Source organism: Trichosurus vulpecula, chromosome 4 (genome assembly GCF_011100635.1).
Source record: "Trichosurus vulpecula isolate mTriVul1 chromosome 4, mTriVul1.pri, whole genome shotgun sequence".
NCBI classification, from domain to species: Eukaryota; Metazoa; Chordata; class Mammalia; order Diprotodontia; family Phalangeridae; genus Trichosurus; species Trichosurus vulpecula.
Genome location: NC_050576.1, coordinates 100,783,058 through 100,805,750, shown reverse-complemented (window position 1 = coordinate 100,805,750; position 22,693 = coordinate 100,783,058). Strand labels below are relative to the sequence as shown.

General features: G+C 39.4%; 1 protein-coding gene across 3 annotated transcripts; it reads left to right on the top strand.

The window, feature by feature from the left end:
- The first annotated feature begins 1,513 nt into the window (after positions 1–1,513).
- Positions 1,514–22,309, top strand: DDX59 (DEAD-box helicase 59). 3 transcript variants are annotated; one of them, XM_036758097.1, is made up of 8 exons: positions 1,514–1,853; positions 2,995–3,799; positions 6,725–6,892; positions 9,632–9,721; positions 14,544–14,795; positions 16,310–16,462; positions 18,542–18,670; positions 21,759–22,309. In XM_036758097.1, exons 2-8 carry the CDS (start codon positions 2,996–2,998, stop codon positions 22,020–22,022), a joined length of 1,860 nt encoding a protein of 619 aa, XP_036613992.1. In that variant the 5' UTR covers positions 1,514–1,853; position 2,995; the 3' UTR covers positions 22,023–22,309. The 3 variants fall into 3 exon arrangements, with proteins under 3 accessions (XP_036613992.1, XP_036613995.1, XP_036613994.1); XM_036758100.1 differs by having other exon boundaries at positions 1,514–1,673; positions 2,987–3,799; positions 21,759–22,305; XM_036758099.1 differs by having other exon boundaries at positions 1,514–1,673; positions 2,984–3,799; positions 21,759–22,305.
- Positions 22,310–22,693: the final 384 nt, after the last annotated feature.

The following is a 22,693-nucleotide window of genomic DNA, read 5'->3' as shown; positions in this document are numbered from 1 at the left end:
CCACATTTCCAATGTTTCAAACTTTCTCATTATATCTGTTACGGTGATCTGTCATCAGTAATCTTTGATGTTACTACTGTAATTGTTTTGGACAACAAACTTAACGGATAGATGTTGTGTGTGTTCTGACTGCTCCACTGACCAGCTGTTCCAGTCTCCCTCCCCTGGGTCTCCCTATTCCCTGAGATACAAAAATATTAAAGAATAATACATAAACTTAGTTAAGTAGCAGCGGGGCTTGCAAGAATAGATTCCAATTTTGAATTAAATTCTACTGTGGGTGAAATGCTATCACACAGCACTGCATGCTACAGAGAAATCTTCCGTGAAAGGAAGACTCAATCGATGAGGCAAACTTCATTGCTGTCTTAGTTTAAGAAATTGCCACAGCCATCCTAACCTTTAGCCACCACCACCCTGATCAGCAGCCACCAGCTTAGAGGTAAGACTCTCCACCAGCAACAAGATAACAATTTGTTGAAGGTTCAGATAATGGTTAGCATTTTTAAGCAATAAAGCATTTTTAATTTAAAGCCTGTACATTGTTATTTTTAGATATAACACCATTGCACTTAATAGACTACAGTATAGTGTATATGTAACTTTTATATACACCAGGAAACCAAAAACTTCCAAGTGACCGGCTTTATTGTGGTGGTCTGGAACCTAACCAAAGTACATGCCTATCACAATCTTCTGGTCCTTGGAGGACCATAGATCTAGAATTTCAAAGGACTTCAGGGGTCATAAAGTCCAAAACCAAGGTTATATCCACAAACATATGTACGTAGGTATTAAGCATCAGAGACAGAATTTGAATCTGAACCCTCCAGAGCCAATGCTGAAATTACCATTCCACTAAGACACGGATTGGAATGTACCTCAGGAGGGGGCTCTAAGCGCCTAGCTTGGTGCTTTTATGATGCCCTGCTCAATCTTTACTTTGGTTTTTTGTTGACACTCCCACTCTGTGCAGGGTTGGAATCACAGGATCAAAGATCTGAGCTGGAAGGGACTTCCGAGGTTATTTCGCCACCCCCTTCATTTTTACAAAGGAAGAACTGAGGATGAGATTGGACCGAGATACTAACAGATAGCAAAATCCAACTCCTAATAGGGTACTCTCCATGCTGCACCCCTAACTATGGCGCAGAGCCTGGTAAGCAGTAGGCGCTTAATAAATGCTTATTGACCCGACTCCCTGACGGCTCCACCCTGCAGGCCCCACATTCTGTAGCCCGGCAAGAGCGGGGGGCTTTGCTCGCTCGCCTTGGCTTTCATGCCCCAGTCGGGAGGCTGGAGCTGAACCCACTCTGTCTCGCCAGCCCTCCCCAGCTCGGGATGCGTCCGTCTGGGCATGCTCCGCCCCGAGTCCGGCCCCGGAAATGCTAGCTCGCTCCCGCTCTTCCCTTTTTTCCAAGCCAAACACCGCCTTCGCCACCCCTGAGTGCCTTCCCCCGCACCGTGCATCCCCTCCCGCGGTCCCCTGACCTCGCCTGGTCGCCCGCAGGGAACCCTGGGGGGAGGGAACGCGCGCCGGCGTGTGCGCGTGCGCACGGCAGCCCCAGGGGCCGGGCGCGGCCCGCCGCACGTCTTAGGCCGCAGCACAAGTCCGGAGACTCGGCGAAGCCGGGTTCCCCACGAGGAGCGGACGCGCCCGAGGACCTCGGAGGGTGAGATGGCGCCGAGTGCGGAGCCGCTCCAAGAGAAGGAGGAGGAACGACTTCTCTTCCTTCCTGTTCTGTCCTCCCTCCCTATGGAGGAAGAGAGGCGGGGGAAAACGAGGAGAGGAAGTCCCTTCTCTACTCTTGCGGCACCTCTTGTGGACGCCCTTACTTCCCTGTCCCCTCCCCGTATCCTAGCAACGGCTCTGACGTAAAGCTGGGGGACGAGGTTATGGGGAGGATGGGGGGGGAAGGGAGGAGATTACAGAGCTGCCTACGCCGCTGCTGCGGCTGCGCAGCCAGGAGCACTCCGCTCCCCGAGGGAGGGGCGGGGTGGGGCCGAGTGCCCCGCCCCCGCCCCCTCCCCCCTCGCCTGCTTGGGCTGGTCTCGAAGTGCGGGTTATGCGTGGAGGGACTGGGGCGGGGAGAAGAGGGGAGGGGGCGTTGTCTGGGCCTCCTGCTGGGCTCTGGCAATCCAGGAGCTCAGGGGAGTTACAGACTTCGTTTTGGAGAAGGGGTTCTGAACTATAAACTGAAATTTGGCAATTGATCCCTCAACTTTTATTGAAATAATTTTTTAAAGTTTGAAAGACAAACACGTGCCTATCCCCCCCCCCGCCTTTTTTTTTGTAAATACGAATGATTACAGAAAAATCCAAACATGGAAGGTTATAATCCTCATAAAAGTTTTGTAAATTGTTGCCTACCCACTTTCATTTTGTCTTTCCATTAATGTAGTATTAGGTAAAAAACGGGTTTCTGCCGCGTCTCAGATGGTCCATAAGCTGGTAGTTTTCCTTCTGCTCTGTTTGAAAATGAAACTGGAGTTACCCCAAAAGTCAGATGGCATTTGATTTTTTAAAATGAAATTAACCCATTAGCCGCCAAGAAATAGTTATTGAATGCACTTTGTGGATAAATGATGGCACTAGACAAGATCCTGAATTTTTTTTTATGTAATATTTCATTGTATTCCTCTAGTCACTGAGCATTTACTAAGTTCCTCCTGTGTGCCAGGCACTGTGCTAAGAGCTTAGGGTACAAAGAAAGGCAAAAGACAGTCCCTGCCCTCAATGAGATCAAAATTTAATGAGAGGAAACCATGCAAACAAGTATGTACAAACAAGCTATATATAAGATAAATAGGAAATAATTAACGGAAAGCAGGCACTATAATTAGGAGGGATTAGAAAAGGCTTCCAGACTCTAAGTCCAGCGCCATGTAGGTAATAGTCTAGTGCCTTTTTTTTTCCGTAAAGAATGATTTGGGAATAGGGTGGAGGGAGGGAATAAATTTCATTATAGCTTTTCCTCAACAGCAGTACTGAAGGATGTTTATTCCAAGATCTCTGAAAGTCAAACGGAATGTTTCTGATGATGACAAGAGTGGTGTGGCTAAGAAACTTAAACCACAAGGAGAAAAGCTGTCATCAGAAGAAGACAGAGAGATCCCAGATGTTGCCTTAGTGGGGGAAGAAACCTCAGCACCATCAGCTGGGCACAGCCCTGAATTAGGCGCATTGCCAGATTCAGATGGTCACTTTGCTGCAGTTTGTTTAGACGGACCTGAGCAGAGTGCTGAAGACAGCTGTGTTCCAGAAGAGCCAATAAAATCTTTCGCTAAAACCCAGCGTTTGGCAGAACCAGGGGAGCCTGTCTGTGTTGTCTGCGGTCGTTATGGAGAATATATTTGTGATAAGACTGATGCAGATGTTTGTAGCTTGGAATGTAAAGCAAAACATCTTTTACAAGTTACAGAAAAGGAAGAAAACGCAAAGCTCCAAAAACCCAGCTCCGAGCCTGAATCTCCCCACCTTGATGCCTTTTATGCTTATAAAGAACACTCCTTTATTTTAAGCCTTCTGGATGACCAGGTTGAGAACCTTAAGCTACAGCTAGGAATTTCAGTACAGGGCCAGGAAGTCCCAAGACCTATCATAGACTTTGAACATTGTGGTTTCCCTGAAGTCTTGAATAGCAACTTGAAGAAGTCAGGCTATGAAGTTCCAACTCCCATTCAGATGCAGATGATTCCTATTGGACTTTTGGGAAGGGATATAGTGTGTAGTGCTGACACAGGTTCAGGAAAAACGGCGGCTTTCCTACTTCCTGTTATCATCAGAGCTTTGGAAAAAGTAAGTTAACGTTCACATGGACAGTCTAATCTGATCTCCCATTCCCTTAATATCCTGTACTTACACATTGCGAAGACAGGAACAGAACCACGGGGCAGAGACCTTTTTCTTTTCCTTTTTTAAAAAAAGTATCAGAAACCTTAACAAAAAAAAAACCAATTCATTCAACAAGCATTTAGCAAATACTATTTGCCAGGGTAGGTGCAGCTAGGAAGTGCAGTGTATGAGCACCAGACCTGGAATCAGGAAGACTCATCATGTTCCTGAGTTCAAATTTGGCCTCAGTCACTTAATAGCCATGTGACCCTGGGCAAGTCACTTCACCTTGTTTGCCTCAGTTTCCTTATCTGTAAAATGAGCCAGAGAAGGATATGGCAAACCACTCCAGTATCTTTGCCAAGAAAACCCCCAATAGGGTCATAAAGAGTCAGACACAACTGAAACAACTGAACAACAAAAAACCCAATGCAGTCAAGATCAGTCAGCTCCTTCAAAAATTGTCATAGAACAAAACATTTAAAATGCCAAGTTTAAACAGAGACTTCACTATGGTCTGCTAGGTATTTCTCACTTACTTAAAAGCACAATCTGGGGAAAAAGCATATTTACTTAATGAAAAATTTATGAAAGAGAATAATATCTCATAAAAATTTTTCTTGTTGGATTTCCAATTAGTACTTTAAATAATATTTATCCATATGTTTAAATGAAATTATGAATACTACATATCAATGTATACACATATCCATACGTACATATGAGACTACCAACATAGATGGAAAGGAGTCTATAAATAAACGATAAATAATTCAGAAGGAAGCAAGCATATCTGTTGGTTTTTGTACTTCCTTCTTGAAGAGGACCAAAATGACATCACTGTGTTGAGGTCAAGGTACAATGTGTCTGACTGTGCCTGATCAGACCTATATGAGCTCAGAAGGCTGTACCACTGGTCAGGCACAAATAGTCCACGTGAACATTTGGAGCAGAGATGTCTCTAAATTTGCACATCTCACAAATTTCTTGAGCTGCTGCAGTTCTGCTTTGCTCACAGAGCAGAACACCTTCTTTGATGTAGGCACATTTTTCAGGGCAGTCATTTGCCAGTGTCTCCCACGTCTCACAATCCATACATAAATTCTTCTGAGAGACCTTGAGAGTTTCATTGTATCGCTGCTTCTGACCTCTGTGTTAGCACTTGCCTTGTGTGAGTTCTGTACAAAATAGTCTTTTGGGCAAACTTTATGTTTGACATTAGAACAACATGGCCAGCCCATTGGAGTTGTGCTCTCCACAGAAAAGTTTGAATGCTTGGCAGTTTAGCTCAAGAAAGGATCTCAGTGTCTGGTACCTTATCTTGCCAGGTAGTCTTCAGAATCTTCCTGAAACAATCCGAATGGAAGCGATTCAGTTTCCCTGCCTGGCACTGGTAGACTGTCCAGGTTTGACAGGCATACAACAATGAGATCAGCTCTGTAGACTTTCACTTTGGTAGGTAGTCTAATACCTTCTCTTTTCCACATTTTTCTTTGGAGCCTCCCAAACACTGAGCTAGCTCTAGCAATGTGTGCGTCCCTGGAAAGTGTACTGCCAAGGTAAGTGAACTTATCCACAGCATTTAGTATGTCTCCATTTGCTGTAACCAATGGTTCCACATAGGAATGATGTGTTGCTGGCTGGTGGAGAATCTCTATTTTTTTGGTGTTGATTGTTGAGCCAAAATCAGCACAAGCAGGAGAGAACTGATCTTTGTTGCATCTCAGCCTTACAGGCTACATTGAGCGTACATGGAAACGCAAGGTATGGGACGGAATATATAAAAACGAAACATAAAACTTTCACATGTACCAGTTTAAGAGGTCAAAGGAACTACCTGCATTGGGTACATTACACTATAAACTGGTATCACCATAATTTTATTAGTGGGTTCAAGCAGTCTTCAATATTAAAAAAAATGGGGGCCAAATAAATTTTTCCGTTGTCTTTTATAAGTAACCTGGGCAAGTTTTGTAGTTCAGGGGCGTAAGTGCAAAATCTAAAATAAAATCCCTCCGAGGGTTCTACGTATGCAGTAACCGGATGCATGATCCAGAAAATTAATAGGCCCTACAAATGACCAAATTTATTTGTGAATGAAATTCTCCCTCCTTCCCCACTGTTGAGGAGCAATTGTGACCACTTCCCATCCCCACACCTGAAAATGCCTCTGGAGGATTGAGAGGAATAGAGAACATCATAAAAGTAGGACTGATGGTGAAAGGAAGAATATCTGAGTTCCACTTGCAACTTTACATCTTTTAGTCGTTCTGGAATTAAACCAGATGGCTGCCCATTCATTTGTCAACAATAAGTAGTGTTATAGTTTTACTCACGTTGCCTCCTTCTACCTAAAACAACAATAATAAACATTAAATGCCTGCAGATCACTGTGTTAGATGCTGGGTGAGATGGGAAATTTAGATAAAACATTGTTTCTGCTTTTATCAAGCTTGTAGTCTCATAGAGGACAGGACACTGTGGCGGCCGTAATACATATCACATAACAAAACGTTATGGGAGATCTTATAAGCCAGGCCTATCCTATCCTAACAGTAGGATGAGGGAAGGCGTTTTTGTAGGAGATGACATTTGGGGCTAGTTTTAAAGGATGAGTAGGAATTCAGTAGGCTAACACAAGAAGGGAGGAAATTGCTTGCTTGAGAATATAGAAGAAATAGCCTGAGAATGAAGCAAAGAGTGTTGGGCTGGCAGAAAGAGGTTGGTAAATCACAGAACAAGAATGGGGAGAAAATGGTGTCAATGGAATGCATGGACCTCAGAAGGTGGAAAAGTCATTAATGGTTAAAGAAGAGACCTCACAGGGATAAAAAAGATTTAATGGTTGGTATTCTTGATGGTCTTTTTTTTTCCTTCTTGTATTTCTAGAACGGAACTCCATCAGCCCTTATTCTCACTCCAACCAGGGAATTAGCCATTCAGATAGAGAGACAAGCTAAGGAGCTGATGTGTGGCCTGCCAAACATGAGAACAGTCCTGCTCGTTGGAGGTTTGCCTTTACCTCCCCAGCTCCATCGCCTGAAACAGAATGTTAAGGTAAGAACCAAGATGGCATGTAACATGCAAAAGAGGAAAGGAAAGTTTACATTCAGAGGAAATTGTAGGATTTAGTTTCAGATAGACTTTCCAAGCAGACATTTAACACTGTATTTTCTGTGGAACATTTTCTTCTCCAAAAAACGTAAGATAATTGTGTAAAAATGATAAACAACATTTTCAAGGTGTATATTAAAGGAGAATAGAACAGTTAGTTGTATGGTAAAAAGAAAGAAGGAGCACTTATAAAGGGAAGTGGTAATCAGTGAGAGGGTTCATCAAGAACGGGTCAAGACTAACTTAATTTCCTTTTTGAACAGGTAACTAGACTGGTAGATGAAGGGAATTCCATTGACATATTCTTCCTACATTTTAACAAGGCATTTGGCAAAGTTTCTTGTGATTTCTTTGTAGGCAAGAAGGAGGAGAAAGGAATAAGACTTTATATGTGCCAGGCACTGAGCTAAGGGAAAAGCATATTTACTTGATGGAAAATTTATAAAAGAGAATAATATCTCGTAAAGGAAATTTTTACAAACTTATTTACAACCTTTTTACAAACATTATCTCAGTTGATTCTCACAACGACCCTGCAAGGTAGGTAGGTGACAATAGTCACAGTAGCTAACATTTATATAGAACCTACTTTGTACAGGGTACTGTGCTAGATGCTTAATGATTATCACTCATTTGATCCTCACAGTAACCTGGGCGGTAGGTGCTATTATTATCCCTATTTTGCAGTTGAGGAAACTGAGTACTTGCCCGGGGTCACATAGCTAGTAAGCCTCTAAGGCCAGATTTGAACTTGGGTCATCCTGACTTCACTCCTGGCACTCTCTCCACTGTGCTAATATGGGCTTGATGATAGAGTTAGATAGAATTGTCATTAATTATGTGAGCCAGCCTAAAGAATATTGTTTAATGGGTCGATGTCATTATGGTGGGAAGTGTCTAGTGGAGTGCCCAAGGGACCTGTGCTTGACTGTTCTGTTCAACTTTTTTTTTTTTAACAATGAGTTGGATGAAGGCATAGAAGACCATGATCACATGAAGCTGGATAGATTAATGAATATGTCAGATGATGGAGCCAAGATCCAAAAACCTAGACAGGTTAGAATGAGGTACTGAACCTAATAAGGTAGAGAGAAATGTAAAGTCCAACACCTGGATGCAAAAAATCAGCTGAGCAGGGGTGAAAGTGAAGATACTTGACTAGATGGTAGAGGACTGAGAAAACGGTTTGGCTAATGTGAATCAACAGTGTGACATGGTAGCCCCAAAACTAATGCCAACGCACACTGCACGAATGCAAATAGAGCATCCAAAACGAGGGAGCTTATGGCTTCACTGCCCTCTATCCCATCAGACCAGATCTGTGGTTTTCTGTTCAGTTCTAGGCACAGCATTTTAAGGACATGGACAGATTGCAGTGATTCGTGAGGAAGGCATCCAGAACATTGAGAAGACTAGATAGAAATCATGCCTTACAAGGGTTAGTTGAAGGAACCAGCGATATCCCAGTCAGTTCCAGCAGTCTAGGGACTTAAGTATATTTTCATAAGCATACAGACTAGTAATGCTTAATGTAATAAGCATTTATTATGGTGTGTTTTAAGAGACAGCTTAAGGCCTAACATGAGACATCCCAGAGATGGAGTTAATTAAAATCATAAGCAAGAAGGTTGCTGTAATCTCATTCACAATGTTCTTTAGAGCAGGATGAGAAAGAGGGGCCAGTGGTCAGTGATGGTACTACAAGAGATTGCCTTTGTGTTTGGCACACTCAGGATCTGCCAGTCTCTGATCACTCCCTTTTGGATGATCGGCAGGATACCCAGATGTTTGTCACATCTACATGATGTAGGGATGCACCATGGATTTGTATAGGGAGAGGAAGGGTTCTCAGGTGCATCTGATCCATTCCCTGTCTCTGAGGTCCTGGGCAGGGAGATGCACATGTAGCATGGAAGTTTCAAGAAAAGGACCGATAGAATGGGCACATCTAAAGCAGAAGCATCCTGTGACAAGTGCCCCAAAAGCCCCAACAAAACCAAAAGGGTTTATTTGGATTCTTAGAGGACATTTAGCCTGAAAAATAGAAGATTTGGTGAAGGGGGGTGGGGAGTGATAAGAACAGACTTCAAGTATTTGAAAGGTTGTCAGGTGAAAGAAGAATTAACTTGATCTTCTCAGCTCCAGAGGGCAGAACTAGGAGGTAAGAGTGTGTGTTGTCCAAGGCTCCATTTTAGCTCAATAGAAGGAAAAACTTCCTAAGAAGTAGAGTGGTCCCAAAGTGGATGGTATTGAGTTCCTCATCTCCAGAGTTCTTCAGGGAGAGGCTAGATGACTATCCCAGTAAGGATAAAGGAATGGCCGTGGTAGAAGGATTTATTGTCCATGTGCAATTGGAATCAATAATCTCTAAAATCTCTTCCATCTCTGCAATTTCAGTTAGTCAGTAAATATTTATTAAGTGCCTACTCTGCCTCCTGTGCCCTTGTGTTTGGCACACTCAGGATTTGCCTACTGTGCTGATTTTGACATTGAATTACTCTGTGGCATATTTGAAAGGTAGAATAACACAGTATTTGTTAGGCCTTTTGTGGACTTGCCATATATAATTTTCTGGAAGTCAGGAGGGACTGTCCCAACGTATATGAAATCACAGGTCTCAACCCCCCAAAATTATCTGATTTTTTTTCCTCCTTCTAATTTTGCCTTTTCTTTTTCTATAAGGTTATAATAGCAACTCCTGGGAGACTTCTGGAAATAATGAAACAGAGCTATGTGGAACTCAGTGGCATAAAAATAGTAGTCATAGATGAAGTAAGTGTTTTAAAAATATATGTATATATTTTTTAAAATACCAAATTGTATAGTGTGATCTGAGGCAACTTTTAATGTTCAAAACCTAAGACTCTCTAGATACAGGGGTTCTTAACTTGCTTTCTTTAGACCCCTAACAGATCTGTGGATTGATTTAGGGAATCAGTTTGTATGGGAAAAAATTCGTATGGGAAAAAATTACATCTTTATTTTCACTAACCTTTGGTTTTCTTTTCAGTTTTATACATTTTATTTTATGCGTTTAAAAATATGATTCTGCGAAAGGGTTTATAGTCTTCACCAGACTTCCCCGGGGTCCATGGCACAAAAAAAATGTGAAGAACCTCTGGTCTAAAAAAAGCAACAAAGCCAGGGTGAACCATATATACTCAAAGGATAGTAACCTTTCCCCCTAAACACCCAACACACACATTTGCATGCACAGGGTGCTACTCTTTTGACTCAGAATGCCGACCAGAGATCTCTTCTCTGTGCCTGGGGAAGGGCAATGCTCTGTCTCTTAAGAAATGCTTTATATACAGGGATTTAAGCCAGATTTATAAAAATAAGAACAATTCACCAGTTGATAAGTAGTCAAAGGATATGAACAGGCACCAAACCTATCAATAGCCATTTGGAAAATTCTCTAAATCACTGTTGATTAAAGAAATGCAAGTTAAAACAACTCAGAAGTACCACCTCACAGCTATCAGGTTGGCTAACATGACAGAGAAGGAAAATGACAAATGCTAGAGGAGATATGGAAAAATAGGGACACATACCACTGTTGGTGTTATTGCAAACTGGTCCAGCCATTCTGGAGAACAATTTAGAGCTATGCCCATTAGAACTGTACATATCCTTTGACTCAGCAAATACTAGGTCTGTATCCCAAAGAGATCGAAGATAAAGGAAAAAGACCTTCATGCACAAAAATATTTTATAGCAGCCCTTTTTGTGATGGGAAAGGATTGGAAACCAAGGGGATACCCATCAATTGGGGAATGACTGAACAAGTTAGGGTATATGAAGATGATTGAATACTAGTGTGTGCTGTGAGAAAGGATGAAGGGAATGGTTTCAGAAAAACCCAGGGAGACTTATATGAAGTGATGCAAAGTGAACAGAACCAGGAGATAATGGTACACAGTAACAGTGATATTGTAACAGTGATCAAATGTAGAAAACTTGGCTACTCTGATCAGTACAATGATCCATGGCATTTCTGAGGGACTCATGATGGAAAGTGCTATCCACCTTCAGAGAGAAAACTGATGAACTTTGAATGCAGATTGAAACAGCTTTTACTTTTTTTTCTTCCTTTTTTTTTTTGCAACATGACTTAATATGGAAATGTTTTGCATGACTTCCTATGTGTAATGGATATTGTGTTTCTTACCTTCTCAATGGGAGGAGCAGTGGGAAGGAGAGAATTAGGAACTGAAAGTAAAAATTAAAAAATAAATAAACATGTTCCTCTTATTAACAGGAACATAATCTGATCTTAGTTGGTCTTGCAGTGCCTTAAGAGGTTGCGTTATCAAGTATGACTTAATACCAAAATTTTATAGATCACACTGCATATAGATTATCTGGGTTCTCAAACTTTGGGTCATCCACATTAGTTGGTTAGAAAAGTTTGCAAATTGTTCTCAGATTTTGAGTGTGATAAATTGGTTTTGTGTTAAAATGGAAACATTTTATCCTCAATGCGCTTCACTTGAGTTATTTTTATTCTTCTATTATTTATTTATTGACTCTCTACCAAATGCCCTGTACTCTGCAAGGTAGAACAGTGTTTAAAGGTCAGATGAGACAGTTCTGACTCACAGGAAGCTTATATTCTAATTGGAGAAGAAAGGTAAACATATATGAAACAATCAGTGATCAGAACAGCATGCTGTCTAAAATATTATACTCTAATGTAATGCTAAATTGTACAGTAGGGGAAATGAGTGGATAGGACATGATTGTGCTAGGTTTTTGGTTTTTGTATAGACAATAAATTTGAAAGAAGTTAAGAAGGATGAAATCAATATGCTTGTCATTAGAGACCTTTACTCAAATTTGGGACTTGGACATAGTGTATGGATGAATAGAGAGGTGGGGGAGGAACATGTAGCAAGACAAAGGCAGGGGAAGGTATGTATGCTGTGGGTTCTGTGAGATAGAAGCTGAGGATTTGTCTTGGGAAGTAGAGGGAAATAAGGTTGAATAGATAGGATTGAGGAATCACATTGTGGTGGGCCTTAAAAGCTAGGCAGAAGAGCTTGGACTTGGTGTGATGGGAAGCTCTTGGAGCTACTTGAGCAACGTATTGCATAGGGAGATGAGTTTGGCTGTAACAGTGTACAATGTGGATTGAAGAAGAGTAGGACTAGGTTTCAGAAAGACCAGCAGAAGCTATGGTAGGAATTCATGCAGGCGTGATGAGTTGGGGGCTAAAACTAGGGCAGTGGAAGGAAAAATCTGGAGAAAGGAGTGAGTGTGAGAGCCATTGTAAAAGAAGAATCTACAGGATCTAGCAACTGATGAGATACAACATCATCTTCTTTTTCTGTTTTTTTTTTTTTTGGTGGGGGGAGGCAGGGTGATTGGGGTTAAATGACTTGCCCAGGGTCACACACCTAATAAGTGTGTCGAGGGTCTGAGGCTAGATTTGAACTCAGGTCCTCCTGACTCTAGGGCCAGTGCTCCACTCACTGAGCCACCTAGCTGCCCCCCATCTTCTTTTTAAATAGCAGGTCAGGTAGGGTATGAGGATAGTCTAGATATGTTGAATTTGAAAGGAAAAAGGAACTTCTGATATCATGTAGGTAGCTCAAAATAGGGAGTCCGGAGTAGATTTGGAGTCATCATTAGAGAAGTCTTTCTTGATTCCTCACCAACTGTAGTGTCCTCTTCCAAGTTGTGATCTGTATTTATGTTTTTTTATATATGTATTTTTTATATATATATATATATATATATATATATACACACACACACACATATATATATACACATATATATATATATATATACACATATATATATATACACACACCTACGTATTATGTATATACATATATGTATATATGTGTATGTGTATAAATATTTGTATAATACAGATTAGCTTTTATTTATGCTGTATATTTTTTATATATTTGCCTCCCCCGTTAGAATGTACATTCATTTAGAGTAGAGAGCATTTCATTCTTTGTATTTGCATCTCTAGGGTCTAGCACGATTCCTGGTACGTAATAGGTGCTTAATAAATGATTGATTGGGGTAATAAGTTAAAGTCATGAGGGAGAGAATGTATAAAGAAAAGCATATGTTTTTTGTTACAAGGTAAGAGTTCTGCGGGCATGGAGGCATACTAGAAAATGACTGTTGCGTAAGAAGAAATGAAAATGGAAATCATCATTAAAACATTTTTTTAAATAAAAAAAAAGCAGGAGCCAGTGACTAACTGGAGGTTGAGGGGTTGGCATGCACAAAGAGTTTGAGAAGGATCCAGTGAATGAGACAGAGAAAGAAAAACTATGATTACGTAGTATCACGGAAGTCACAGTCACAGGGACGGGTGTTCAGTGCTACAGATGGATAACAAGGGATGAGGACTGGGGAAAGATTTTTGGATCTTCCTGGAAGGATAATGTTTTGGAATTGTTGACATTTGAAAGTGTGGTTTTGGCAAAATATTGATGTTGGAAGCCAGATAACAAGGGATAAAGTGTGGAATGAAGGGTGATGAAATGGAAGCAGCCAGGGGTATGCTGTCTGTTTAAGAAGTGTGGCAGTGAAGGGACTATAGGGTTTTCAAGGCTAGGGAGACTTAAGCTTGTTTCTTTTCTTGTGCATTGACTCTGTTGTCTTCTTAACTCTTGACTCTTTTATCTTCAGGGTAAGAACAATAACTCACATTTATATTACAATATATATTTAAGCTATTTAATAACCATCATCCATATAAGTAAGATAATGCTATACCAAATTATGTGAAGTTATAATCTTTAATAATACTTTGAATTTATACAGTATATTAGTGAGTTAATTTATGCAAAGTGCTTTGCAAGCGTTAAAATGTTACATCAATGTCACCTATTATCTTTGTTATAAAATACTTTCTTCCCAGAAACCTTGTGAGATAGGTTGTACCAGAATTATTATCCCCATTTTACCTAAAGATGAAGAAACTGAGACTCAGAAAAGTTGTAACTTGCCCAAGGACACACTACTAGTAAGTCTCAAAAGCAAAATCAGAAATCAGTTCTTGACTTCTTGTCCAGAGAGCTTTCCATTTTAGCATCTGACCTCTCATGCCCCTTTTACTTCTGAAGGGAATGATGGCTTATCTTTTCCACTTTCTTTCTTTGTAGTTGGATAGGGAGTATTATTGCTTAAATTTACACACAAGAAACTGAAATTCAGAGAGAATGCCTAAGTCCTATGGTAGTCATTGGGCGAGGAATAGAATATACTTCCCACTAGGCTCAGTACTCTGTGTGCATACGTCTGCTATTGAGGTGACACTTGTTTTAGATTTTGGCTTCAGGTGGCTACTTTTTCACATGTGAGTGACTCTAAAAAAAGTAGAGTGAAATGGTAATATTATGACACAACTGTTTTCAAGCTACATCTAGAGAACAACAGGCAAATATTTAAAATATTTGAGTGCCATGACAAATTTGAATGAAGAGTTAAAGAACAGTGAAATGTTTTATTTTTATTTTCCTTGTATGATGGACACTCACACTGATATTTATGATGCTGAAGTGTTAGCCACTTTATTTTTATAAGTGTAGCATTTTGTAACTTTATGATGATTTCGTTTTAGGCTGATACCATGTTAAAGATGGGCTTTCAACAGCAAGTCCTTGACATTTTGGAAAACACTCCTCTCGATCGTCAGACTATTTTGGTTTCTGCCACAATTCCAGCAAGTATAGAACGTCTGGCAAGCCAGCTTCTACATGATCCTGTGAGAATTATCATTGGAGAAAAAAATTTGCCCTGTCCCAATGTCCGCCAGATTATTTTGTGGGTAGAAGAACCCTCCAAAAAGAAAAAGTTGTTTGAGATCTTAAATGTGAGTAGAGAAATGCACTTTTACATTTAAAGTCTGGCAGATAATGGGAATATTTTTTTTCTCCCAATTTTGGCAATAATGATTTTAGGTGGAATTAGTGTGAAAATTTGACACATTTGATTGAACCTCTACTTTTTTCCTTGCTTTTCCTGAAAGTCATAAGAAAATTACATTTTTACAGTTGAAATTTAAAGTTGAAATTCTTTTTCCCTTAATTTTCTAGAATTTGCATATTGAAAAATCTTAACACTTAGGATCATAGATTTAGAGCTGGGACTTTAGAGAACCTAGAAGGACTTTAAAGGCCACTGAGTCAGCCCCTTCATCTACTGATGAGGAAGCTGAGGCTGCAACTGGTTAAGTTATTCGCCCTGGGTCTCAAGGCTAGTGAGTGTATGAGGAAGGATTCCAAGTCAGGTCTTTCTGACTCCAAGGTCAGCACTCTCTCCTTTGTGCCATATAATTCCTTTGAGCGTATGTGGACACTGGCTAGTTTTTTAAAGTTCTGAATAACTAGAGTACTTCAGTTACATGTGATGTTTATCCCTCTGCAGGAAGTACTTAAAGTGTGCTCATTGTCCCTAATGGGTTATGTTTTGTTGTCAGTATATTGATGCTGGGGTAGAAAAGTGCAGGGTGGGGAGAGAGGGAGAAAGAAAAGATTTTTACATTTTTTTTCTTAATGACTAATGATAAAGTGTGACTTATTTTAATGAATGGGACTCCCAAGAAAGAGGTTTATTCTATTGAAACAAGCATCTTCTCTAAAATAACCTCCCAAGTGTATTTAACCCACTTGTCTAGGATTAAAAACTAGTTTTAAGTGAATAGGAGAAAATTTATTTTTATTTAGCACCAACTTACTTTTATTTTTAGGATTTAAATTAAGGATGAACATTTTAATATTCTTTTTTAAAGAATGTTCTAATTTTTCTCAATTACATGTAAAAACCTATTTTTAACATTCATTTTTTATAATTTTTGAGTTCTAAATTCCCTCCCTTCTTTCCTATACTCCCCCTTCCTTGAGAAAGCAAGCACTTTGATATAGATTATACATGTACAGTCATGCAAAACATATTTCTACGTTAGCTATATCGCAAAAGGGAACACGGACCAAAAAAAAAAATCCAGAAAAATTAAGAAAGTAAAAAAAGTATGCTTCAATCTGCAGTTATACTCCATCAGTTCTTTCTCTGGAGGTGGTTAGCATTTTTCATAATAAGTCCTTCAGAAGTGTCTTGTAAAATTTTAATATTCTATTATCCTTAAGGTGTTAAGGGTTTACCTCTAGTTCTGTCTTCTGAGAAGAGGAAAAAAATTGGATTGTCAACACTCGGGAGAATATTTTAAGAAAGATGCATGTTGGAAAAAACCCCTTTTTATCCCATATCAGTTGTAATAACTGTTTAGCCAGTTTGCTAAATGTAATATACTCAGAAGCATTTTCCACCATAGGCTGTATAATATGAATAACCTAAAATAGTTCCTTCAAATGACTTTTTTTTTTTCAGGATGAGAAACTCTTTAAGCCTCCAGTGCTAGTGTTTGTGGACTGTAAGCTGGGAGCTGATCTTTTGAGTGATGCAGTTCATAAAATTACTGGCCTGCAAAGCATATCTATGCATTCAGATAAGACACAAGTAGAAAGAACAAGGATATTGCAGGTTTGCCTCTCCTGTTATGTATGTTACTTCCAAACAAAACCACTTATGCATTACTACGCAGTTCTTACAGATCTTACTGTTACCCTAAGACTTTAAATGAAGTTTATTGTTCAGCTTTGAAATAGAAGAAGTCACATCCTCACAAGTTTAAATTCCATTCTTTTTGAAATTGTCATAATTTGGGCAGGAGTCTTACTAAATTAGTTAATAGTATTAGCAGAATTACTGGAGATGATGGGAATTTTTAGGTTATTTGAAATAACAGATTTTTTAAAAATTTAGAATTATCTTGTCATTCACACAAATCTCAATTCCCATAGTTTGCCAACCCTTGATCTAAGTTTCAGTATTCTTTTAATCCTGACTGCTACACACTGTTATCTATAGTCCTCACGGCTGCTCAGAATTTCTAGTTTTATTTGTACTTAGAGCTAGCATTCAGGTATAGCACTTTATGTTTGGGAATGTATGAAAAAGTTGCAAAAAAAAAATGACTGTCTTAGGTTTACAGCTATAAAACCGCTAATACATAGATCAGCTGAACATGGATTAAAAAGAACTAGTGGGTTTGTACTGATTTAGTCTCTCTCTGTCCTGACCTATATTTAATACAACAAACATTTATTAAATAAATGGCATTGTGCTAGGTACTAAGGTTAACTAAGACAAAAATGAGAGTCCTGCATCAAGGAATTTAAATTCTACTGGTTCCATCACTTACCAGTCCTTCCCCTCTCTACCATCAGCTTCTGCTCCTCACCCCCAAAATGTTGCTTTCCTAGAAAGGAAGATGGATTTGGATTGGTTAGTTACTGAAATAGATAAATCTTACCCATGAAGAGCATCTATATTTGAAAGGATGGCTCCTTTCTTTTAGTATAACACTGTGTGGGAACCTCCTGACTTTTTCCCAACTCTTTGTTCACAATGTTACCAAAGATAATATTAGCAAATCATTGCAGGGATCCCTGAGTCACATATATGAAAATCCTTTCCATTAAGTTCTTTACTCTATAATAGACTTGATTATACTTTGAGTCAAATTATGCCCCCCATGACCATCATGAGATAATACATCCTTCTTATAACAGGGAAGCAAATCACTTCATTTCCTTCGACCTTCTTGTTCTTATCTTTTAGAAATGAGGGGGCCGGACCAAATTCTAAAGTTCTGTGACCTGTATTTTGTATGTTATTCTTGCTTTGAATCACAATGAGGCCCGTCTTTACCTTTCCCCCACCCCTCTCTAACAGTGGAAACATGTAAGCCTATTTAATCTGAAGCAAAGAAGTTTATAATATGCAGGGTATTGGGTGTGGTGCCAAGCGATCAACATTATGATCCTAGCCCTCAAGAAGTTTGCAGTCAATATGGGGAGATAAGACATATACATATAGATCTTTTGTTGTTGTCCAGTCTTTTCAGTCGTCCCCTACTCTTCATGACATCCCTTAGGGTTTTCTTCGCAAAGATACTGGAGTGGTTTGTCATTTCCTTCTCCAGTTTATTTTACAGATGAGGAAACTGAGGCAAACAGGGTTAAATCACTTGTCCAAGTTCACACAGCTAGTAAGTGTCTGAGCCCAGCACGCTATCCACTTCATCTCCTAGCTGTCCACAGGTAACTACAACACAAATAGAATCAAATGAGTATCTGGAAAGGTTTAGACAGATGCTGGAAGACACCTGAGGTACTGAGGAAGAAGCATCGTGATAAAAGCACTGCATTTGGAGTCCGAGGACCCACGTTCAAGATCAGACTGATTTTCACTATTTGTATGACATTGGGCAAGCTATTTAACCTCTCTTGTCCTCAGCTTTATAACATGAAGGGGTTATTACAGAATCTCAGAGCTGCGAGAAACAATCTATACAGACTAGATGGCCTCTCAGGTCACTTTAAGCTCTCGTTGTAATACTATGAAACAAGTCCTGGTGGGGGAATATCATGGAAGGTTCATGGAGGAGATGATATATGAGCTAATTCTTCAAATATAGGTAGGATTCTAGAGACTTTGTAATTCTTCATATAGAAGCTTATTACTGTAACAAAACAATGTGTATTGCTTTTTTGACAGGGATTATTTCAAGGAGAATATGAAGTCGTAGTCAGCACTGGAGTCCTAGGACGAGGACTAGACTTGATCAATGTCAAATTGGTTGTCAATTTTGATATGCCTTCTAGTATGGATGAATATGTACATCAGGTAAAAAAGGTTTTCTATGGTATCCTAAACCTCTATTTGGGAGTTATTTTTAGGCTGCCTTTTCAAATATGCTGCTCTAATGGTTCCGTGAGCCCATCGATACAAGTCTTCCCTCTAATCTCTGGTAGAGATTGTTATTTAAAGTAATATGTTTGTGCCCAGCAAAGCAGAACCCTTTAGAATCTTTCTGTTTGGTGTAAGTCTTGTCTTCATCCATTTATACTCAACCACGAGCTCTAACATAAAGAGGGCTTTTCCCCTTTCACAAAAACCTTCTGCACATTGTGCTGGAATTAGAATGGAATTAGTTATGAATGACTCTTGTTGCCTGCTGCCTTCACCTGCTAAGATGGAGGATGGGCCTCTAAAGTAGAGTAGTAACACGGGACACTTAGGGATCTGGGCCGTGTGCCAAGGCCGTCTACTCTGCAGCTAGTTATGTTCAATTTGGCAGCTGCTTATGGCTTTCAGAGCCTGTTCCCTGTTACTGGTTTGCTGAAATGAGGTACTGTCAGATATTCCCACCCTGCCTTGTGTCTCTGTTGGAGAGAAAGGTTTATTTGGCTTTTAGATGTGCAACTCTAGAAATCGCCTGAGAAATGATTGCTGCACAAGTGTGCACCGCACACTAAGTGGTAACTTCCAAGTTCAGTTTCCAGAGCTAAGGACAGCAGCCCTGGACTTTAACCTCTGGGTTTGGCCTGCTTATCCCACCAGTTGCTTGGGAGCTATTTTTGGGTACCTGTGGGAATTGGAAACACAGTTATCATGACTGTATATTTATATGATAAAATCTTTTTTTTTGAGGTGGCCCATGGAAATGAATTTTCCGGATAATTAAAACTTGCCCACTTTGCCACTGAAATGTTCTTTTATTTTAATCATTTTGCGGGAAATCTTTCTAAAAGGAGTTGGTACTTTCCTGCTGCTTCAGTCAGTATATGCCGAATATACAGGTGTAGCTCAATAGAAGATCATTTCATCCATTATGTTCATTCTGTAAATAGGAAACTGAAGTCCAGAAATGTCAATGACCTGTACAGGGCTTACACAAGCAACAGTGGGACTAGAACTCAAATCTTCTGATTCTTAACCCAGTGCCCTGCGTATGATACTGTACTGACAAATCCGGATGACTTTATTGGCATTAATTATCGTGCTGGGTTGTAACGTATTAGTGTTGTTGAGGAATGTGGAACTGCTAGTTCATTACTAAGGGGCTCCAGACTGTCTTGCCTAGTTTTGTGTATGCTTCTTCATTTTCTTTTTCTCCGTCCTCATTGCCAGTTGCCTTTTCTGGTTGCTGTCGGTATGCCTGACTCTTGTAACCCACTGCTGCTGCCTTTCAGATGTTGATATAGGCTAGAACATGGGGCTGGTTATTATTGTATAAAAATGAGAGTCTCCTCTACCAAGATGTATGGACTTTGCAAGTTATTTTGGCTGCTTTGGGTTGGGGGATGGGAGGTGTTGAGCAGAGTGAAGTATTTTTTAGTTTCCAGATTAGTAGATATTTTTCCAGATAGTTATGGATGAGAGCCCTGGAAATTTGACTTGGATAAGTGAGGGATATTACTGTGTATCAGTCAACAAACAAATGGATTTAATCCTAAAGAAACTAGGTTATAATTAAGTTTTTTTAAAATGTTTACGGGAGGGAATATTTTATGTAGGAAGAGCATTGGGCCAGAATTGGAAGTCCCATATGCTAGCTGTTATTCTTCTAGTAACTTGCTCTGTGACTTTCTACAAGTCACTTCATTTGAGGGGGTTAGGGTAGAAATGATCCCGAAGGACCCTTTTAGTTCTCTAGCATCATTTGTGCATTAGTATAATTCTTTAAAATGCTATCACTTATAAATATCAGGTGCTATAATATTAGTAAGTATGGAATGTGTGGTAAAATATTTGTTAGACTGATAAATATTGTGAATCTAGCTAAGGATTATACTTAAAAAAACCAAAACAACCCTCTTTGTACTAACATAGATTGCAGCTTTCCCCTACCTTGGTAGATGGTTCTCTTTGCTACTGAAACAAAAAAAAAGTGTCCCTCAGTTGTCAGTGCCCTTGAAACTAGTTAGCCTGATCTTTGGGGGACAGACACATTGTCCATTTCCGGGCTTAAACTTGAAATCTTACTCCATGTTGGTAGGACCTGTCAGAGCTTGCTTTTGACTAGCTCAGAACTTAAAAACCCTGAGGTCCCCTCCATTCCATGATGAAGGATCTGAGCAGTATTTGAGTAGAGGATGCTGTTTGTCAACCAGTGTGAATATACCATGGACCACATGTGGAAACAAGCCCATTTGTGGATGAGGAGGTTTAGTTACACTGGCAGACAGACATCCTGGCTTCAAGAATGTTGATGAATTGGTTGAGGCAAGTAGCAATTATTTCCCACTTGAGAATAGTTTAGGTTTATTTTGCTTAAGCTTAAGTTAGAGATAATTTGATGTTTGCATTAACATCAACTGTTTTTCAAAGTATAGTGACACTGGTTAATTTTGAATTACTTTAAAAGGCTCTACCCAAACTTAGAAAACCAATCTACACTTGAGCAAATTTCTAGAAATAGACTACAAAATGTATCTCTGAATAATTAGAATAGAAATCAGTCATGTTTGCCTATCTTTCTTCTGCGTAGTCTCAAGGTCTACTTTTGGGAAAGAAAGAAGACCAAACCTGTGATTTCACTGGTGTTGGGAACTTTGAGTAAGGAAATCAACTCGCAATAGCAAGATCTCTCTCAGCCTTCAGAAAAGCTCTTACAGAATTCATAAGTTTAGTTCTTTGTATGGGAATTCATCATGATATGCCATGAGAGTTTATTGCTCTTAGACACCATTGATGAAAAATAGTTTTAGTGTCCCATTTCAGGTGGGACTAGTATTCTAAAGCCAGTAGATAATCCCCCATTTAACTAAAGATTATAGCCTGAGTTCTTTAGAAAGTCATTTTCTGTTCTTAAGGTTTGATAATAGGAAAGCTAATATTAGTAAATCTTATTAAAATTATGTGTCTTCCCTTTTCTTTCCACTTGAATAGAGGCCAAGATTTTAAGTAATCCTTTGAATTTCATTTACAGGTTGGAAGAGCAGGAAGATTAGGTCACAATGGCACTGCAATTACTTTCATCAATAACAACACAAAGAAGCTTTTTTTGGATATTGTGAAGAGAGTCAAACCAACGGGATCCATTCTTCCTCCTCAGTTACTAAACTCCCCTTATCTCCATGAACAGAAGAGAAAAGAACAGCAAAGAGTTAATCAGGCGCAGAACACCCTAGTGACTGGTGATAATCTTATGGACATTATTAAAAAACATGATAAAAGTCATTCTCAGAAGTAACTGATTGTGTCACTTTGGATAATCGTGTCATTGCACAATATCAATGAAAATGATAGTATCTGAATAAACAGAGCATGTTTGTAAGGTGAGGATACAGGGATGATTTTTGTTATTGTTGAATATGTCAGACTTGGACAGCAGATGTTGTACACAACTTCTTTTCCTTCCTATGATTGCTAAAAATTGCCATTCTGTCTAAAATGAGTGAGATTGAAAACAAAGGATCTGTTTTTGTCTTCTATGCAGAATTATTTTGAGGAGATTAAAAATCTTTTTGCATTACAAAAGATCCTAGCTGTTTTCTTTCCCCTTCAGTCCAGTAAACATGCTTTGTTTACTATTTCTAAGAAGACATGTTAAGGGATTATTTTATATTTATGCTACAAATTGCTTTGCCAGTTGACAACTTTCCATACACATGTAGAAAAATATTTCAATGCTTCTGTACATTGTTTTTTAAAATATAATTTAAAAAATTTTTTTAAATGTACTTTTATGAGTTCTTGGTGGGATAGAGCCAAGATGGTGGGTTAGAGGCAGGAACCCAACTGAACTCTCTCAACATTCTTCGTCAAATAACTTTAAAATAATGCCTCAAATCAAATTTTGGCGTGTCAGAGCCAACAAAAGGCCAGGGTGAGAAAGTTTTCAGACTTAGGAGGTCGACAGGA

Excerpts from the sequence above, each read along its gene's own strand:
- DDX59 (XM_036758097.1), top strand. The coding sequence starts at position 2,996 with ATGTTTATTCCAAGATCTCTGAAAGTCAAACGGAATGTTTCTGATGAT. Across the intron at positions 6,893-9,631 it reads GCCTGAAACAGAATGTTAAG|GTTATAATAGCAACTCCTGG; the intron begins GTAAGAACCAAG and ends TTTTTCTATAAG. Across the intron at positions 18,671-21,758 it reads TGGATGAATATGTACATCAG|GTTGGAAGAGCAGGAAGATT; the intron begins GTAAAAAAGGTT and ends TTTCATTTACAG.